At 32.3% G+C, this 18,545-nt stretch overlaps 2 protein-coding genes across 2 annotated transcripts; both read right to left on the bottom strand.

Annotated features, from left to right (window-relative positions):
- Positions 1-745: 745 nt before the first annotated feature.
- On the bottom strand, positions 746-2,224 carry LOC109015216. The gene has a single exon (XM_018997698.2). It carries the CDS (start codon positions 1,879-1,881, stop codon positions 925-927), a length of 957 nt encoding a protein of 318 aa, XP_018853243.1. The 5' UTR covers positions 1,882-2,224; the 3' UTR covers positions 746-924.
- Positions 2,225-10,358: 8,134 nt separating this feature from the next.
- On the bottom strand, positions 10,359-16,220 carry LOC118344509. Its single transcript, XM_035685344.1, has 7 exons — positions 14,810-16,220; positions 14,604-14,710; positions 13,352-14,515; positions 12,233-12,503; positions 12,050-12,146; positions 10,845-10,965; positions 10,359-10,367 (listed from the first exon to the last, which is right to left on the bottom strand). The coding sequence occupies exons 1-7, from the start codon at positions 16,218-16,220 to the stop codon at positions 10,359-10,361; spliced, it is 3,180 nt and encodes a 1,059-aa protein (XP_035541237.1).
- Positions 16,221-18,545: the final 2,325 nt, after the last annotated feature.

Raw genomic sequence — 18,545 nt, 5'->3', positions numbered from 1 at the left:
GAAAAAAAAAAGTAAAATTTGAAAAAAAATAAAGAAAAAGAAAAAGAGATAGTCATAGAATCTAACCGTTAAAGAACATCGAGAGTTCTGTATCCCATTCCCTGGGAAACAGTAAACCCCTTTAATTTCTTTCTAAAAAATTTTGTGTACACATAACTTGACCCTACTTTTACTGACCGTTAATAAACAAGATATTGTGTCGTCCATTAGATTGGGTTTCCATCAATGGTCCCACATCGGCAACAATCAGGTCGGAGCCTCCATGGATTTCTGACACAATGCAACGTCATCAACAACAATAAAAGCATCTGACGAGTAATGTCTCAGACACAGAGGACGAGTGAGAAATCCATGGGGGCGTAAATTCCCTCCGGTGTAGGACACACTTCAATGGAGATGGAAGGATATGATGCCGCCACCTCATTCTCAATTGTACGCGTGGCCCCACCAACTCCACTAGATCTAAGTTTCAGCTACCCGACCCCACTCCGCAATTGCTTGAAGTTATATATACTACTATTCCAAGTGGGAAATGCAGCATCACCCATTATACATACTCCTAAGTTCCTAACAACCACCCAATAAGTTCTCGAACGTATTATTATTATGCATGGAGTTAAAAAGAGGACGAAAAGGTAATTTTGATTAAAAAAAATTAAAAGACACGCTCGAATTGAATTTTTCTGAATCCAATATTCACAGTAAATAAAATAATTTGGTTTGTGATAACTGAACATTCTTCGTGGTATAAAGAGCACACGCGATATATTTTTTTTTTCCCTTTTCTCATTGGCTTTGTAATTCAAATTATAATCCATACAACAATTTAAAAAAAAAAACCTGAAATATAGAGGAATAGGGACAAAACCGTACTTTCGTGTACATAACCATCAACACCGAATGCGATGTCAACGGTCAATGGAATCAACGGTTGTGACCGACTCTTCCGAAATCCGCAAGCTTCCTCGACCGGTTCTTGCAAAATGACGCGGCCGTGGTCAGATGCGGCTTCCCCGCAGTCCTCATCTCTCCAGAGACCGCAGCATCCGGTGGCATGCACTTCTGGTTCCAGTGCCGGCTGGGGCTCGCCCTCACCAGTGGGCTCAGGCAAAACGCTATTCCGGACACGTTCCGGCCTTGTCCCTGGCGATTCCGCCGCACGGCAAACGCCGGCGATCTCCAAGACTCCGAGCAGTACCCGCTAGCGGAAGCTGATCGATCGTAATCCTCGTCGGAATCAGCCGTTCTCGCAGGAGACATTCCCCGATCCGCTCTCCGGAAATTGTTTTTGTCTACGTTGGCGACGGATTCTTCGAGGAAGAACAGTCGCGATTCCTTTTTACGGCTGCCGGAGAAGATCGTGGTAAACCAAGAGGGTGTAGAAGAGGATGTGGACGACGAGGGCTCGCACGGGTGCCGAGACGAAACCCTAGGATCCGGTTCCAATTTCTCGGATCTTGACCTAAACAACTTCGAGAAGAGCGAGAACCTGCCGTTCTTCTTCCTGTAAGAACCGACGTTAGCGAAGGTGGTGGCAGCGTACGTGGGACCCACCTGGGGAGTGCTATAGAAACGACGATCCTGGCGGTCGGGGTGCTGGTGTTGCCACGTGGAATCATCCGATTTACGGCGAGTGACGTATGGGGAGACGGAGCGAGGGAAGACCAGTGGAGGAGGAGGCAAATTGGGGTCAGATTTCCGGGGATCGTCAGGGACAGCGGCGGCGCGCGATTGGGAGCGGGAGAGCTGGTGGTGTTGGGCTTGGGCCTGGGCCTGGGCATGAGCCTGGGCGGCGATGAGGGCGAAGAGTCGGTCGCGTAGACAGGAGGCACAGACGCCGACGGTGCTGCTAAGGTCGGAGGTATGCTTGTTACACTTCATTTACTCTCAACCGCACTAATACACAAACATGTGTATGTAAAATGTAATCGTAACAGACCGATTATGAGGTGGCGACGAAGGGTTGTGGGGGCAGAGCCATATGAGCGATGCTGGAGTATTCTGAAACGAAAAGGAGAGAGATCTGATGTGGAAAAATCAAAGGGGAAACTTTGTCTTCATCTCGCTAAATCCCGAGAGAGAGGGGGAAGAGGGTGGGGGGGTTTGAGAGTTCTTTTTTTTCTTTTTTTTATGTAGAAAACCGAGAGCAATTGTGTGTGTTTGTAGGGTGCTAACGAGCATTTGGTATGCTTTATTAAAAATCAAAAGGACAGAGAGAGAGATTGGGAGGACGCGCCTGATGTTTGAAATAAAAATGGAGCATGATGGGAATTTGTCAGCAGGATACGTATTAGGAAAGGCGAAAGCTAGCGAGCTGGACAACTTTCACATATTATATTTTTTAAAATTTTTAATATTTTTTTAAAAAAAATTTAGAATTTATTTTTTTAAAATTAATTCAATTCTTCTATTTAATATTTATTTATTAAAATTTTTATAAAAAATTAAAAAAAATATAGTATGTGAAAATTATACAAATAGTAAAAAATTGGATAAATTTTTTCAAAATTAAAACAACAGGTGTTAAGTTATAATATGATATCATCATAACCCAAAAAAAAAACACGACCATTTTTGAGCAACTAGTGGTTAGTTTCTTTTAAAAGTAATAGCAACTACTGCTGTTGACTTTCTTTTTCTTGATGAAAGATTTTTAATCATTATCTTATGCAGAAATAATGGGAGGTCTTTAGTGACATATCCACTTAAATTTCGTTTAAAGAAATAAGAAAAAAAATACCAAAAAATTTAAAGAATTGCCATTGCCACTCCCTTATCCCTAATCTTCAAAACAGCGAAATTAGATAAGATACTTCAAAACTCGAGCAGAGATTCATGTACACAGACAGAGTTGAGCTCTTCGTTTTCTGTTGAGTTTAGAGTACTCAGCTTCTATCTACTCAATAAATTAAATAAAATACATCCATTGATTATAAGTGATATTAGGGTATTTAAGTTTTTCTGGGTTGCAATGACTTTTGCCCGGTTTGCGGGGGTTCAAGATTCCCTTACGGTTTGAAAAGCATCATTAATATGTGTTGGGGGGGGGGGTTTACATGAACTTTCGTAGTAGGTGCCTTAGTCAATTTTTCACAATCGTCAGATCAAAAGCTTCAGAAAGAGCGTGGAATAAGCTTGTATACAGCGACATACTACCTTGATAGTTCTGCCCCTCTAAACTGGGAAGGAGTTTCGGGACTTTTGGTGCTACGATTAATTTACATGAAGGGGGGGTGTGTCACGTGTGTGTGTTTGTGGCTACAGTCGTGGCAATATAAACACGCTAAGCTTTGACCCAATGACTTGTTTGGAGGTTCAACTTGATGTTTTTAATGCCAATAAAATAAAAATATGATAAATGATTTGTAAAAGTTATAAATAAACAAATACCGCAAAAAATTTTATGAAAAAATAGATTACACTTTAAAAAAATGTAAAAAATATATATATTCAATTTTATAAAGATTTATTTTTTGTACAAAACTTATCATTTAAGACTCATGCCTAATATTAATCTAAAAATAATACCACAAAAGAAATCTGTCCCTCAAGTCCCTTGTCAAAAGGGCAAGTCGGCAAAGCAATGGCCTCCCCCCACCCTTACGTCTTGCGTGTAGTAAATCCACCCACCTAATCTATCCTTCAGACTAACCAACTCAATAAATGTAACATCTCATTTGCATGCCTTGTCAATCAAAATATGTTTTTTTTTTTTTTTCCCCATTATTTGCCTTTTCTTTATTTCATACCATATCAGGCTGGTTTAATACTTTTTAAGCAATTTTCATTTAAATTATTGACATATAAAATCATTTAAAACGTATCATATTAATAAACGTGACTAGAAATAATAGAATCTGTGAAATAAAGAATACAACTGCCTATTTAAGTCCGGCATAATATATATGAAAGAAAAATAATTTATACAAATTCTAAATAAATAAACTTTATATCAACTTTTGTAAAAAAGTAAACTTCATCAAGAAAAAGTATAAAAAGAAATTATTTTTTATTAGTGAAATCTACTTTTTTCAAATGATTTGTATGGAGTTTGTCTATTTGAAATTTATACCTAACTGTATTACTTTACACGAAAATATAATAGGGTGAATGAAAACATCAGCATCAGTTCCTTGCATATGTTCTCATTCATAGACTACCACATACTAGTTTTGCTAGTCTTTTGGAATTGGCTATTGGACAAGCTTTATAAAATCATCATCACCAACAAGGTGGTATAGTCAAATATAATGGCAACAAGGTCGTAAGCCTGCCCATTATAGACCACCTATCCTTAGTGGTCTTAAGCCTATTTATTACCCATAATTGCACATTTTCTACTTCCATGTTGTTCTGCTTCCTTAGTGCACATGCTTGGAGTTGGGGCTTGGCCCCCATGCCCCCAAGTCTCTGTGGTAACCAGCGATAAGTACCCCCCCATATACACTCGAAAATAAAAAAAAAAGGCTATTGTTTTGGACATTTATTGGCTTGTGATGTGGACTTATATATATTTCTTGATTTATTCGTGTAGATCCTTTTCATTAGGTCATACTAATAATATCGTTGGTTCCAATTCTATCTGAAATCCCTTTGAAAACAAGTGGGTATACGCATAGGGTACACAATATATATATGATTGACCATATCATAAATACTTGGAATATACATTTCAAGTTGAGTGCATTAGGATGATATATATCTTAGCTTACATTGTATCTTACCATGTACCATGAAACAAGACTAATGAAAGTGATATGGGTTCTTCTTAGCAAAAATGCCAAATTTTATAGCCAGCATCACGTATTTGCATTAAATAAAACATAACATAGCATTATAGCAATGAGTAAATTTATTTATCATATATTTTTTCATCATCTCATAATGTAATATTAGATGATAAGTTTATAAGTAAAATATAATAAATAGTCTATAATCATCTAATATCATATTATAAAATGATGAGAAGATGATGAAAATTGAAACGTTTCTCTCTATTAATATTTAGAGGGAAAAAAACAAGTAAAAGATTAATGATGATTTTGGTCTTGTCCCCAAATCTTTATTCGTATCAATCAGACTTCTTGGCAAAACGTGCCGCAGCTTGGAACTGGTCAATATGGGTTTGGATTTTAGAAATTTGGCTCAAAATTGCTTGAAGTGTTGCAGATTATCTTTGGTAATGGCGGGCGGAGGATCTTGGTTGTGTCAACAACTTGATTGCGTTGGATCATTTTAATAAGTCGCCTTTAGGTCACTAACCCATTTTCTGTACAAATTGCTTGAAGAATAGTTAAATATCCATTTACTCTTCAGTCGATCGAAACGGTGGATTGAGGTTAAACAATACTCTATCTCTCTCTGTGGTTGCAGTTCAAATTTTACACGTTTGTATAATGGCCTGGTGTTTGACTATCTCTATATAACCTCTTTCCTTAATTATAATAAGAAGTTGGCCGAATTAATAGCTACTCATTTTCTTTAATTATAATAAGAAGTTGGGTAATACATCTAAAGTCACTCTAAAATACAAATTTTTTAATTTGTAAATTTTTTCAAAAGCATGAAATGCTGAATTTCATACTCTAAAGTTATGTTTGATTGTTGGAGTGAGTTCAACTCATCTCAAATTATTTATTGATGAAATCCGTCACTTTTTTTAATTTTTTATAAAAAAGTTAAAATTCATCTCAACTTAACTCATATATTCAAATTTATATCTCATCCTATTTACATTTAAATACATTTCAATAAAATCTATAAAATATTACTATTTATAAATCTTGAAATTACCTCAACATCAGCATCCAAATGCAGCCAAAGACTTCATGAATAATTTCTCAACATCAATATTCGAAATGTAATATGGACTGGGGGTAAGTTGCAAGTTGCAAGTTGTTGGCCATGCCATGTGGTGGCAGCACCAATAATAGTAGCTGTCGCAGCCGCCATGCAATGCAATCTCGGGGACCTACGCATTACAATATGGGTTGATGGATATGGTGCGATGAACATTGGAATTTTGAATAGTTTATTATTGACGGTCAGCGACATTAAAATTGAGAAATTATATTTACAGTCGTGAGTATATAAACGTCGTGTAATTATTTTTAAAAAGATAAATAAATACAGGATATACATGAAAAAAAAATTAATATTTTAATATTAGACCTATTTTTTTTTTAAGTAATTGCATAATACTTACATATTCCACGATTATATGTAACATTATTCTATTTAAGTCTAGTTAGATATAATACTAAGTATTTCATCTCATCATTATAATTTTTTTAAATTTTGATACAAAATATAATAAACAATTCAATTTTTTTAAAATCTTAAAATAATAATAATATTAAAAAATAAAATTCTAATAATATTTTATTTAATTTTTAACTTTTATCGCAATTCATTTCATCTTAACTTTCTATCCAAACGACAATTTACTAATATTGATAAACAAAAAGTACATTTGTTAGTAACATAGCATACGTCATTTTTTTTTTTTTTAATTGTTCAGTTTGCAATAAGTTAGGTTAACCAAATATGTCACGTTACGCACACTACTCCTTCAAACTATGTGACCCGAACTAGAACAATTTTTATATCTTCTATTGACTGTGATTCCATTTTGGATAACGCCTTCAAAAGTTACTTTTGAATATATAATTGGCATTAAAATAGACTACAAAACTGTATAAAAAGGTAGGTAAATTTGAGATTTTCTGAAAAAAAAAATGAATTTTTAATAGTGAATCTTATATTTTTTTAGATGTAGTGTGCAGAACTTAGATACTCTAAAACTATATTTAATATTGATTTTCATTTAATAGGAACTTTAATGTAAATATTCTCACAAAAATGGAACCTTAATCAAGTCTGAATAATCTTGCAATTTTAAGAGCAAATGTAGGGAATCTACATAGAGGTTTTTTCATGACAGATCAAGCTATAACCTAGTCCGAACCCCATAAAAAAGTATAGCAATATATAGAAAAACAACAGACAAAGAATAATGAGGTTGTGTCATGTCCCCTTCAGGCTTCATCCATGAAAATGAATCTTATCAAACTAGAGATTTGAAAAAAAAAGAGTAATACTATATATAGTTGTAGAGTGCGCATGAATCGTATAATCATTTTGAAAAATAATGAAATTTATTATTAAAAAAATTAATTTATTTTTATGTAAATCTCGTATTTATTTATTTTTTAAATTAATTATATGACGTTTGTACCCTCTCAACACTAACCAAAATGTCATACTAATTTTATGAGATGTTTTGGATTGTTCTTGAGAATTGAGATAGATGGATGGGTCGAATTATATACTTAGGTAGAATCATGAAATGACATTTCAAATCATATGGACAAAAAGATGTAAAGAATGGAGTCAGCAACTGGCAGGGGAGAGGTTCTCTGTATTACATACTATTGGACAACTGAGACATGTCCGATCCAGCCTGACCAAATCCTGAACGAATGGCCCTTTCTTACCCAAATTAATATCTAATGCACCTTTTATCTGCGTCTCTTTTGTTTTTGTTTTTTAATATTCTTAGACTATTTATCAGAAAAAAACGGTACTTTCAACTTGGCCATCTATATCATCGATGGTTATGTTCTTTGATGGTAGTTGAGAATTTGGACGGTTCTGATTTCTGGGTCCGCCTGTTACCCCATTTAATTTGGACTTTGCTTCAGGGATCTGTAGCGTTTGACAGTTTGTCATTGAGATTTTTATCACTGTACTTGGCCCCCTACTATTGCCAAACAAAACAGACATTAAAAATAAATTTTTAAATTAAAAATAATTTTATAATCTAACCTATCTCATCAAATTACTGTTATTTTATAAATTTATTTTTGTAGTCAAAATATTTCTCAATAAATAATTAAATATAGAGCTCCCTGTAACTTAATTAAAACTTGATAATTTAATCTAAAGGTCGCTCATATATGATGTATATCCGTTGATAATTCTAAAAACGAGCATAGAAAATGTACGGTTTAGATGATTGAATAATACTAAATATGATTTTTTATACTTGTAGAAAGTCTCCTAAGTCGTCGTACCCAATAAAAAAGGAAAAAATCAATTTATTATTTTAAGGTCCGTTTGAATACAGAAATATTTTCAATTCATTTTATCTCATTATTATAATTTTTTCAAATTTTTATACAAAATATATTAAATAATTCAACTTTTTTAAATTTTAAAATAATAATAATATTAAAAAATAATATTTTATTCATTTCATTTAAAATTATTACATCTCATCTTACTATTCAAACCATCTCTAAAACTGGTAAAAATGAAACTTGTCGTCCAAATAGAACTGTTATTTGTTAATTTATTTTAGTTTCTCATTTCATTAAATTTTGTTTCCGGACTTGGAATTTCTTAATTATTATTAGCCGCTGATTTATGCTGATGTGAAGGTCAAAAGAGAAAAAATTAAAAAATTATAGGCATTTTAAATATTATCTTTATAAAAGGGAACCTTTTGAATTGCCACCCGATAATGTCTAATATGTCGAGAATTATAGTATTTAATCACAATTGATGACTATAATTATACCATAATTAATCCAATGTCGTAATTTACCCAATCAAAGTACTTAAAATATCCTATTCTTTTAGTGTTTTCTAATAGAAAAATACTAACTGTACTTAAAAAAAAAAAAAAACTCACTTATTCATATGTTAGTTATTGATATACTAAAAATTATGAAATATTAAATTTAAAAATTGAATGTAAAAAAAATTGACAAAATAAATTTTGTACGTAAAATTGTAGGTATATATAGCATATTTCTATTATTTTGAGATTAATAAATGGGATAGTGATAGGATTACTACCCTCTTACTACCTATTTACTACTTATAGTATATTTTTCATTTTTTATTATTTTCTTTTAAGTATTTTTTTAACATCCTTAATAATTAAGAAAAAATTAAAAAATATATAATTTTACTAATAGTTATTTTTTTAAATATTAAATTAAAAATAATTTTAAAAAAATCAAATACAAAAGAGTAATAAATAAATAATAGGAAGGTAATAATCCTATTTTTATCCGAATAAATGCATACAGTTGGACGAAATGGATTGTTCATAAAGAATAGTGGCCCACTAAGAGGCCCGGATAAAACGGGCTAAGACCTACCAAGTTGAACCCAAAATGAGATTTCTGTGAGCTACAGATGGGAATACGGACACGGAAGGGGCCTGAAGCCCTCAGGCCTCATACTCTTCATAAACCCATACTTCGGAAGATTTTATGTATCGCTCGATCAAATGGGCCTATACTTTGGAAGATTTTCTGGTCTTCCAACAATAATCAGTACAAGTAAACTAGGTGTGAGAAACGGTCCGGTCGGACCGGACTGACCATTTCGATCCAGACCAAGACTTAGACCTGTCCAATCCGGTCCGGTCCATATTTTAGAAGACCGAAAAGTTTTGATCCGGTCCACGGTCTAGGATTTTTCCGGATCGGACCGAACCAAATGAAAAAAATATATATTTTTTATATATAATAATTGTACAATTAACAATATAAATTTTTAAATATGTTATTAATACTTGTTAATATTCTATAAATTAACAATATTTTATATATATCTTCATCTAACCTATCACTATTAACAATATAAAATTTTAAATATATTTTTGACACTTGTTAATATTTTATAAATTAACTAATATATAATATCAATTAGTTAATTATATAGTAATTATATAAATTAATAATATAATTTTCATCTAATTTATTATCATTGACCATATAAAATATTTTTTTATTGAGTTTGTTACATAATCCACATTAATAAGTCATTTAATTTAATTTAATATTTTAAATAAATTTTTTTATTAATTATTTAAAAAAAAATTAAGCCTGAAGCTATCGGTCCGGTCCGGTCCCTTTGGGTGTTCGGTCTGGTCCAATTCGAAAAAATAATGGATAAAAAATATTCGGTTCCTCGCCGTACTGGATCGGATCATTTGCAACTCTAAGTAGAACGGAATGCAAGATTTTTTTCCCTCTTTTTTTTTTTTATTTTTATTTTTGGAGCATAGAATGGACGAAGTCAAACATAGGTTTTAGAGTGACTGATGTTATCATCGGAGGCCGTTAAAGTGAGACTTGTGATCACGAGAGATCATTTTAAGTTTTTAACCATTCCGGGACATTATAACGTGTATATATATACTAGCAGTGAATTTACGTGCGATGCACGTTTGCCCTGTATTAGATTATTTTAAAATATAAACATCTAGTGTAGAAGAAGAGAATTTAATGATAAGGTCTATGAAGATAATATAACTAATTGTTTAAGCAAACTATAATTGTTTAAGATCTCTGATAATAGATTTAAACAAACTATACGTTTAAGCAAGTCTGGAAAGTAAATATTACATAATTGTTTTTTTCGTTACTGAAAGTAGAGTCTAAAACGACTAAATATTACATAATTGTTTCTTTCGTTACTGAAAGTAAAGTCTGAAACAACTAAATATTACATAAGTATTTCTTTTGTTACTGAAAGTAAAGTGTCCGGGTTATGGATTCAAAGTGGTGTGTTCTCCTCATTCACAGCATTTATGGAGAGAACATTGAAGTTTTTGTGACGTTGTTTTTGGAGTTGATCTAAATCTGCACCCAATTGTATGATCCATTTTTTGGTTGAACATAATTTTGCAATATTTTGGATATACGGTAAATGTTCATGTATGGTGAATAAATATAATGTAAAAGATATTTTTAATAACTTCCTATTTGAATATCTAAAATTAAATGTTTTTAAAATATAAATTGGAATATGAATAAGTTGGTTACCTCTCCTGTATGTTCCATTAGTTCGATTGCTGTGCAACCTAGAGCTTCTTCTGCAATTTTACCGAACATGACAGCCCCCAGTCGTCCATTACCATCGTCAACGTCGATGTAAGCTCGACAGCTATATAAACAAACTATATTTTTTAGTCTGAATGATTAAGCAATAATTTGAATATAATATAAAATTGATTAAAGAAACATTTACGACGTAAAATATGAATATAAGATATATACTGTGGTTGTGCATTACTCATGTATTTGCAATGATAACATTGAAATTTTTCATTTTGTTCATATCCAGTCCCCTTCTTACACCCAATGCAGGACATGTAGAAGAATATTTGATGGAGATCAACCACACAAATAGTTGCTTTAATCCAAAATTTTGCTTTCTGCATTAATTTTGCAACAGATATATATTTTTAGTGGTTGTAAATAGTATGTAGCCTTAAGATAAGGTTGTATTTATTTTGAAAATGCATGTGTAAAATTTTTAAAAGGCAATATATATAAAGAAAAAAAAGTTTAAGAAGACTGTAGAAATGTACCGTCATTGGTTGTAATGATTTAAGAAAACCAGCAAGATCATCAAGCTTAATTATGTCTTTCATGTCAACATTTGATGCCGATGCTGATGCCGTTGTGTGATGTAGTTTTTTTTCGACGATTTCTTCAAGCAGTGCATGGTTTAGCATCGTCCTAAATATTTTTAGAATAATTTAAAATGAATGAGAGAAATCATGGAGGAAAAGATATAGTAGGTACAGATTGTATATATATATAATAAAGTAAGAAAGAATTACCATTGACATAATGGAGTTGCAGCAGGGATGACAGGATTTAAGGTAAATACACTTGTTGGTTGAGATGAAAGAGAGAGACTTATATTATAAAGAAAAGAAATTTGTTAGTAGATAATAACATTCTATTTTTAATAAATGCTGATATTATAAGTTGTGTAATATACCATTGTATGAACCGACTTTTATACGTGTTGCGAGTAGAGTTGGCTTAGCTTCAATAATATCAGAGATTGTTCGGCATTCACCATCCACAAATCGACTCCACATAGTTAACCATATGGGCATTAGGCTGTAAAATTTAGGAGAAAGTATTTAAAAGTGTAGCATGATGAAATAGTATTGAAAACAAGTTAATTAAAGAATTTATTAATATCACATATATAGTTGATAAATCTTTTTTACCTCTGGTCGATAACATATATTTCTTGAATTTTTGTTGGCCCATGTATTGAGGTAATTTCTCTAGGAGGTTTCATGTATATTGCGATCGCCAAAATAGCTGTCCAATTATGTTAAAAATTTTTTTTTGTGAAAACTGAATAAGAGTATCAAGATGTACGTTAAATATATTGATGTGATATTTACCTATTTCAGTTCCAGTGTCTTTGTAGTCATGCAGATTGGTGAATGGGATAATATCATATTCTGGTGGTTGTAATTCCACTTCGTCATCTGGAATGTTTTCGATGATTGTTCTTAAATTTAAGATCCACTGGTATTCATGTGCTTCAATTCTATGCCTGGGATCTAAAGGCTTTACATAAGCATTACTGATGTAGTAAGACCGGAAGATGTGTAACATGTCATTACGTAAGTCTATATCTTTGCCGAAAATTGTTGCTTGTAGTCGGTTGCCCTGCATAATATTGTATAAATTAATAGTTATTTGTATTCTATTGATTGTAAAATAGTATTTATTAAATATATATAAGATTTAATTTGAGAATATAGTTAGAATGAATCTATGTTGTAAGGGGAAAACATATTTATTTTGGATATATCATGTGAAAGAATATAATATAAATATTAAGTATATTTTTGCAAGTATGATAATGATGTCAATGTGTTACCTCAGGGTCTATCAATGTCAGATTTTGATATTTTGTCGGTGAATGTTGTGCAGTACGTTTGGGAGATTTGTCTGACACAATCATCTTGATGCTCCAATTTCTTGTACTTGGAGTAATGTCTTTGATTGATGTATAGATAGTCCGCATGTTGAAGCCTACTTATGAATGAAGAGAAAAAAATATTAGTCTAAACAATTGAATTTAAATAAAACAATTTTAATAAAAGAAAAATAGGAAGTTGTGAAAATTACATAATGAAAAAACAAATTATATTCAATTGAGAGGTTTATATTGAAATTCGATTACTTACAGAAGTTTATGATGGATATGTTAGTGTTAGTAATTCTTTATAAACAATATTATTTGTTTCAACTTCTTCACAATCTTGAGTTGATACTGGTCTTATAAGAACTTTTACTGAAGCAGAAGTCTTGGCTCTTGATAGTGCTACATAAAGTTGGCCATGACAAAATACAGGTTGAGGCAAGTATACACCAACAAAATCTAATGTATGTCCTTGTGCTTTATTTATTGTCATCGCAAAACTTAATCTGATAGGAAATTGTGTTCTTTTGAATGGAAAACCACTATTATCGTCTGCATTTGACAAGAAATGAATCATTGGTATGAAAACTCTTTTTCCGGTGTGGTGACCAACTGCAATTTCAGCATCAATGATATTTCGTTCAAAGTTGCGACAAATAAGACGTGTTCCATTGCATAAACCTTCTGAAGGATTGACATTTCTGAGTAACATGATAGAACAATTTTTTTTTAGTAACAGTTCATGAGGTGGAAGTCCATTTGGTGTCAATGTGTTTAAAAAATCCTCCATGATTCCTTGTTCTGATGTATCAATCGTTTCATCGAAGCTATAGTATTGTGTAACTGTACCAGGAAATCTTTGAATACGTATTGTATTTATCTCATCGACAGAGTTGTTCTTTGGTGTCAAGATAGCTCGATTTGTCATTTCGGATAAATTTTCTGAATAGTTGCCAATATCTTGGAAGACTGCATCGATCATATCATCTAAAGACTCCACATCATTTTTGTAAGGAATAAGCATTTCATTGGGAATTTTGATCTTATCCTCAATTGTGATTGGTGTTGTTCCATTTCCAACCTGAAGTAAATAATTTGAGAAGTTTGGATCGAATCTTGCTCGCATATTTTCACTCAACCTAATCTTAGTTAAAGTAGACCACAAATATGACGATGCTAAACTGGCATTAACTTCTTCTTGTCTTGTGCCTTTACGAATCACAGGTAAGACTTGACGAAAATCTCCACCGAATACGATAATTTTTCCACCAAATGGTAATCTTGAATCAGTTATGTCTCGTAACATTTTATCCAATGCTTGCATACATTCTTTTCTAGACATAGGTGCTTCATCCCATATGATTAACTTTGTAAGACGTAACAATTTGGCAAGAGCACCTTGTTTGCTTACACAACAAGTACTATTTTTGTCAAGATCTAATGAAATTTTGAAGCGTGAATGGGCTGTTCGACCCCCAGGTAAAATAGATGCTGTAACACCAGACGATGCAGTTGCAAGAGCAATTAAGTTTCTTGATCTTACTGTAGCGAGAAGTGCTTTATATAAGAATGTTTTCCCTGTTCCACCCGGACCATCAATGAAAAATGCAGCAGATTCATTTAGAAGGACTTTCTGCAAAATTGATTCATATGCGTATTGTTGTTCAGGATTAAGACTCATCAAAGCCATAAGATCTTCTTCTGGTATCAGAACTGCAAATTCATCATTTATTTCTCTAGCTTCAGTTTCGTTCTGATCAAAAGAGACATCATGTTCTATTAAATGAAACATGTTTGTCTTTTCCCATCGATTCAAGTGTAGAAGAGATGCTTCGTAAGACTTTTGTCCTAATATCTGCTGATGTTGCAACACTTGTTTGGAAATCACTTGACATATCTTGTTCAAAATATTCCCAAAGTTCTCTAGGATTTGTTGGATTACAATATACTAAAATTGTTGCAAATAACCGTCTTAAACTATGTGGTATTTGGTGTAAGGAAGCCTCTTGCATACAATCTTGCAAACTGGTATCTCTTTGTAACAAACCATGTAATGTAGCTGCTTCACGAAAGGTTGGTGCAGTGACATTGCCAACTGTTTTGATGTGGTCAAATGATAAAGGGCCTCTTATATGATTTAACAATATCCGTAAGTAATACCTTTCACCTTCGAATGGACTTGCTGTAACAATACGGCCTATAACAGTTTTCTTCTTTCTTGGATTCCATATTTTGTGTTGTTGGTTCCAAACAAAAGCTTCAGGAAATTCTTTGTACAGTAGTTTTCGTGCATTTTCATTAGCTTGATTTGTTGAAAAGAATTCAGTCAACATTGATTTTGCCGTAAAATCAGATCTCAGAACATTGTTAAGGTCGTCATGTGCATGAAAAGCTACCAGATGTTGATCTTCAAGATGTAGATGTAAACTGTAAACTGATGGATGCATTTCATTAAGAATAAAACCATATATTCTCCACATAGCTTCTGGTGGAGCAATCCATCTAGCTGATTGAAATTGTTGGATTTCATCTATATCTTGGATGTTTTGTCCAGGAATCAAGTTGAAAGCAACACGATCATGACCTTTATAAATGTACTTATAAAGGTATTTGATTGCTTTGATTGTTGAGCAAATTTCTACATTCAAGTGACAATCAAATTTTGCGAGGAGATATGGATTATGTGGAACAACCCAACGGTTATCTAAATCTTTACCTCTGACTTTGACAGTTATTCCATTATCACAACGTTTGTACTGTGGGAAACAATCGATTCCAACGGTTGTGTTAGGTACAAAACCTTTTGGAAAGTGGTTTTTACAACTGCCATTTGTTTTCATACACACATTGTTCGGATTCAGTACTCCACAGGGGCCATGCATCATATGTCTTTTTACTGTCTTGTGCAAATGTAAATTTCTTTCTCTGTCAGGTATTTCTGCTGATACAATTTCAATAAAAGATTCTGGAGCATAGATTTTCCAATCTCTTTGTAGTATGATCAAGAAATGTGCATGTGGTAGTCCTCTTTTTTGATGTTCAATGACATATACATATGCTGAAACTTTCTCAAATATCTTCCGTTTGAATAATTCATCCTTCAGTTCTTCTAATTTTGCTCTAAAGATACGTGCAATCAAATCAGGACGATTTTGTGCTTCTTCTTGTGGACCCAACTCATCTAAGATTTCTTTCCAACTTGGGTTGCATGTCATGGTTAAAAAGATGTCAGGTTTTCCAAAGCGTTGGACTAAAACCATTGCTTCCATATATCTTTTGCGCATATCTCTTGGACCTCCAATAAAAGAAGAAGGCAGAATGATGCGTTTACCAACTTTAGAATCATTGCTTTGTCCAATTGATAGACTGTCAACTATTCCTTGATATACTTCAGATCGAATCTCTTGTTGCTTATTACGAAAATAATCCAATCTTGACGTCTCAATTTTTACGTACATATCAACAACAAACTGCTGCAATAAACGGCCCGAGAACAATAAAATAGATTTTGTATTTTTCCTAATTTGAAGTTTGTAGCAATAGTATTCGCGGCATGAGACAACCTGTTGTTTTCTATTTTTTTTCAGCACTGTAAGATAATAAATTTAATAAATTAGAAATATAACATTGTTATATTAGAACAATTAAAAGTTGAAAGAAGAATAATTATTTTAACCTTCTTGTTCCTTTATAAGCAGTTGTTCTGCTGATACTGATTGTTGAGGGTCGACTGATGCTCTTGTTACTTGTTGTGGTAGTCTTTCCCCTTTCTTTATTCTTAATATTCCTTGGTGCCAACCAGTATCACCAAAAGGAAATAACAATGGATATTGCAGTGGATCATAACAGCCAAAATAGTATTGGACTATATGACTTCCACCTGCATGATTGAATACCACAATATTTCGTCCTCTCAAATATTCTGAATCATCATCTTCAATCCAAATGACTGCTACTTGAGAAGCTGACGGAGTGTTAAAAACACGCTGATCCAAACCCACATCTGATCTAATATGAATTTTGTGATTTTTCAAATTGGGCAAATCTCCAAGAGTTCGAAAGAATGTTGAGTATGGATTAACATGAAAAATATCCATAAGTTAAGCAACAGTTGATGAATCTAATCTTCCAATGTCATAAACACGATTGTCCAATTCATGATCGGTATCATAAAAATATAGTTGTAGATATGAAGGATGTCCATCCAAAGGAACTAAGTCATTAATGTAATGATAAATTTGACTTTGAGCTCGAAATGTATAAATACCTCTGTTTATTCTACACAAATCTCTATCAAATTTAACTCCAAATGATGTGAAAGCAAATTTGTTGTTGTATGTGCGAACATACGTAAGAAAGTTGACAGATTCAACTGTGTTAGAAGTAAACAAATAGTAAAGTTGTTCTGGAACATCATTTGTAGTTAAAGAGATTGTTCCATCGGCACAACAAAAACCCTTCGTTTCATGTTGAAATCTTTTTACTTCACAAAATCTATAGAACGGTACTGATGGTAAGAAAGTTGCCTCAAATGACACTGTTTGTAATATTTTCCTATGACCAGCTGATTGTTGATGTTGATTTCCTATGGAGGAAAAATGATTCATAAAAATGAGGTAAATTCTTAAAGTTGCTATAATTTCCAATAGAGGTATCGTTGAATGAAGTTGTATATAAGAAAGGAAAAAAAGGAAAAGAAATACGACTTAATTTTATACATATTTCTTACCCCGAAAGAGAGATTTTGTTGACGTAGTTTCAACTGTGTTTATTTCCTGATAGAGTGCTCCAGAACTACCAATATTAGAAGTATATTCAAATTGTTCAACGGAGGATATATCACTGGTTCCAGCTTTGGCACGAAAAGTGCGTTGTCTTTTTGTACAATATGGCCTGACCTCTTCATTATTGTGTATGAATTCTATATGATCTCCCAACACATTTGTTTCATTGTGAACGATTGGTTGGGAGAAAAATTGTTCTTCATGTTGAGTAATATAATTCGTAGAATTCCTTTGTTGCAGATATATTTCTTTCTTTTTTTGTCGTATATGTTCTTTTTCTTCTAAAGAAAGAGCCTCATATAAATTGTTTATCTTAGGATGTTTTGCAGTACCTTGTAAATCATTATAAACAAGAATCGAAGTTATAAGAATATCAAAGAACTAATTAATCATATAATGATAAATTTGTACTAATTTATTAATATAAGCTTATCACTTTTCATTTATACATGGAATGAAAGAATTCTTGTTGATAACTGGATAAAAGAGAAACTCATAATGATGCAAATTCAAAAGCATTTTCAATCTAAGTATGTATTCCAACAGAATAAAACCACCTATTGAAAAAAATATATTTATAGCATCGTTGGTTACCTTGGTAGTCTTGGAAAAAGACTAAAAAAACCCAATCAACTCAGCAAATTTAACGAAGCTGTAAAAAATGGATAATGAAAATTAGAAATGAACCACCAATAGATATAGAAATTATATGACTGTTATAGCATGAATTGCAGATGAAGAAAGTAGAAATAAAAAACTTACAACTAAATTAAATATTTAAATAAATAAAAGGAAACAACAAATTTTGAAATTCATGAGAATGTTATATTTTTTTTACAAGTTTTTATATATATAATAGTATTTTATGATTATAAAAAGCAAAATAGTTAATTCAGTGTGGTGTTTATGTTTTGAGTGCATGAATAGTTAAAAGCTAAAAAGTGGCATATATATTATTTGAAACTTTGCGTAATTAAATCAAGTTCGATGCTCTATAAG

The sequence above is a fragment of the Juglans regia genome, chromosome 14 (genome assembly GCF_001411555.2).
Source record: "Juglans regia cultivar Chandler chromosome 14, Walnut 2.0, whole genome shotgun sequence".
Lineage (NCBI taxonomy): Eukaryota > Viridiplantae > Streptophyta > Magnoliopsida > Fagales > Juglandaceae > Juglans > Juglans regia.
The sequence above is the reverse complement of the archived record's forward strand: the minus strand, read 5'-3'. Positions and strand labels throughout refer to the sequence as shown.

Bases quoted from the DNA above. Each gene is read 5' to 3' on its own strand.
- LOC118344509 (XM_035685344.1), bottom strand. From the start codon at position 16,220: ATGTACGTAAAAATTGAGACGTCAAGATTGGATTATTTTCGTAATAAG. The intron at 14,711-14,809 runs GTTTGTTACAAA...CAACAATTTTAG, and splicing joins TGAAGCAGCTACATTACATG to TATATTGTAATCCAACAAAT. The intron at 10,966-12,049 runs GTAAAAAAGATT...TTGTTTATATAG, and splicing joins ATATATGTTATCGACCAGAG to CTGTCGAGCTTACATCGACG.
- LOC109015216 (XM_018997698.2), bottom strand. From the start codon at position 1,881: ATGAAGTGTAACAAGCATACCTCCGACCTTAGCAGCACCGTCGGCGTC.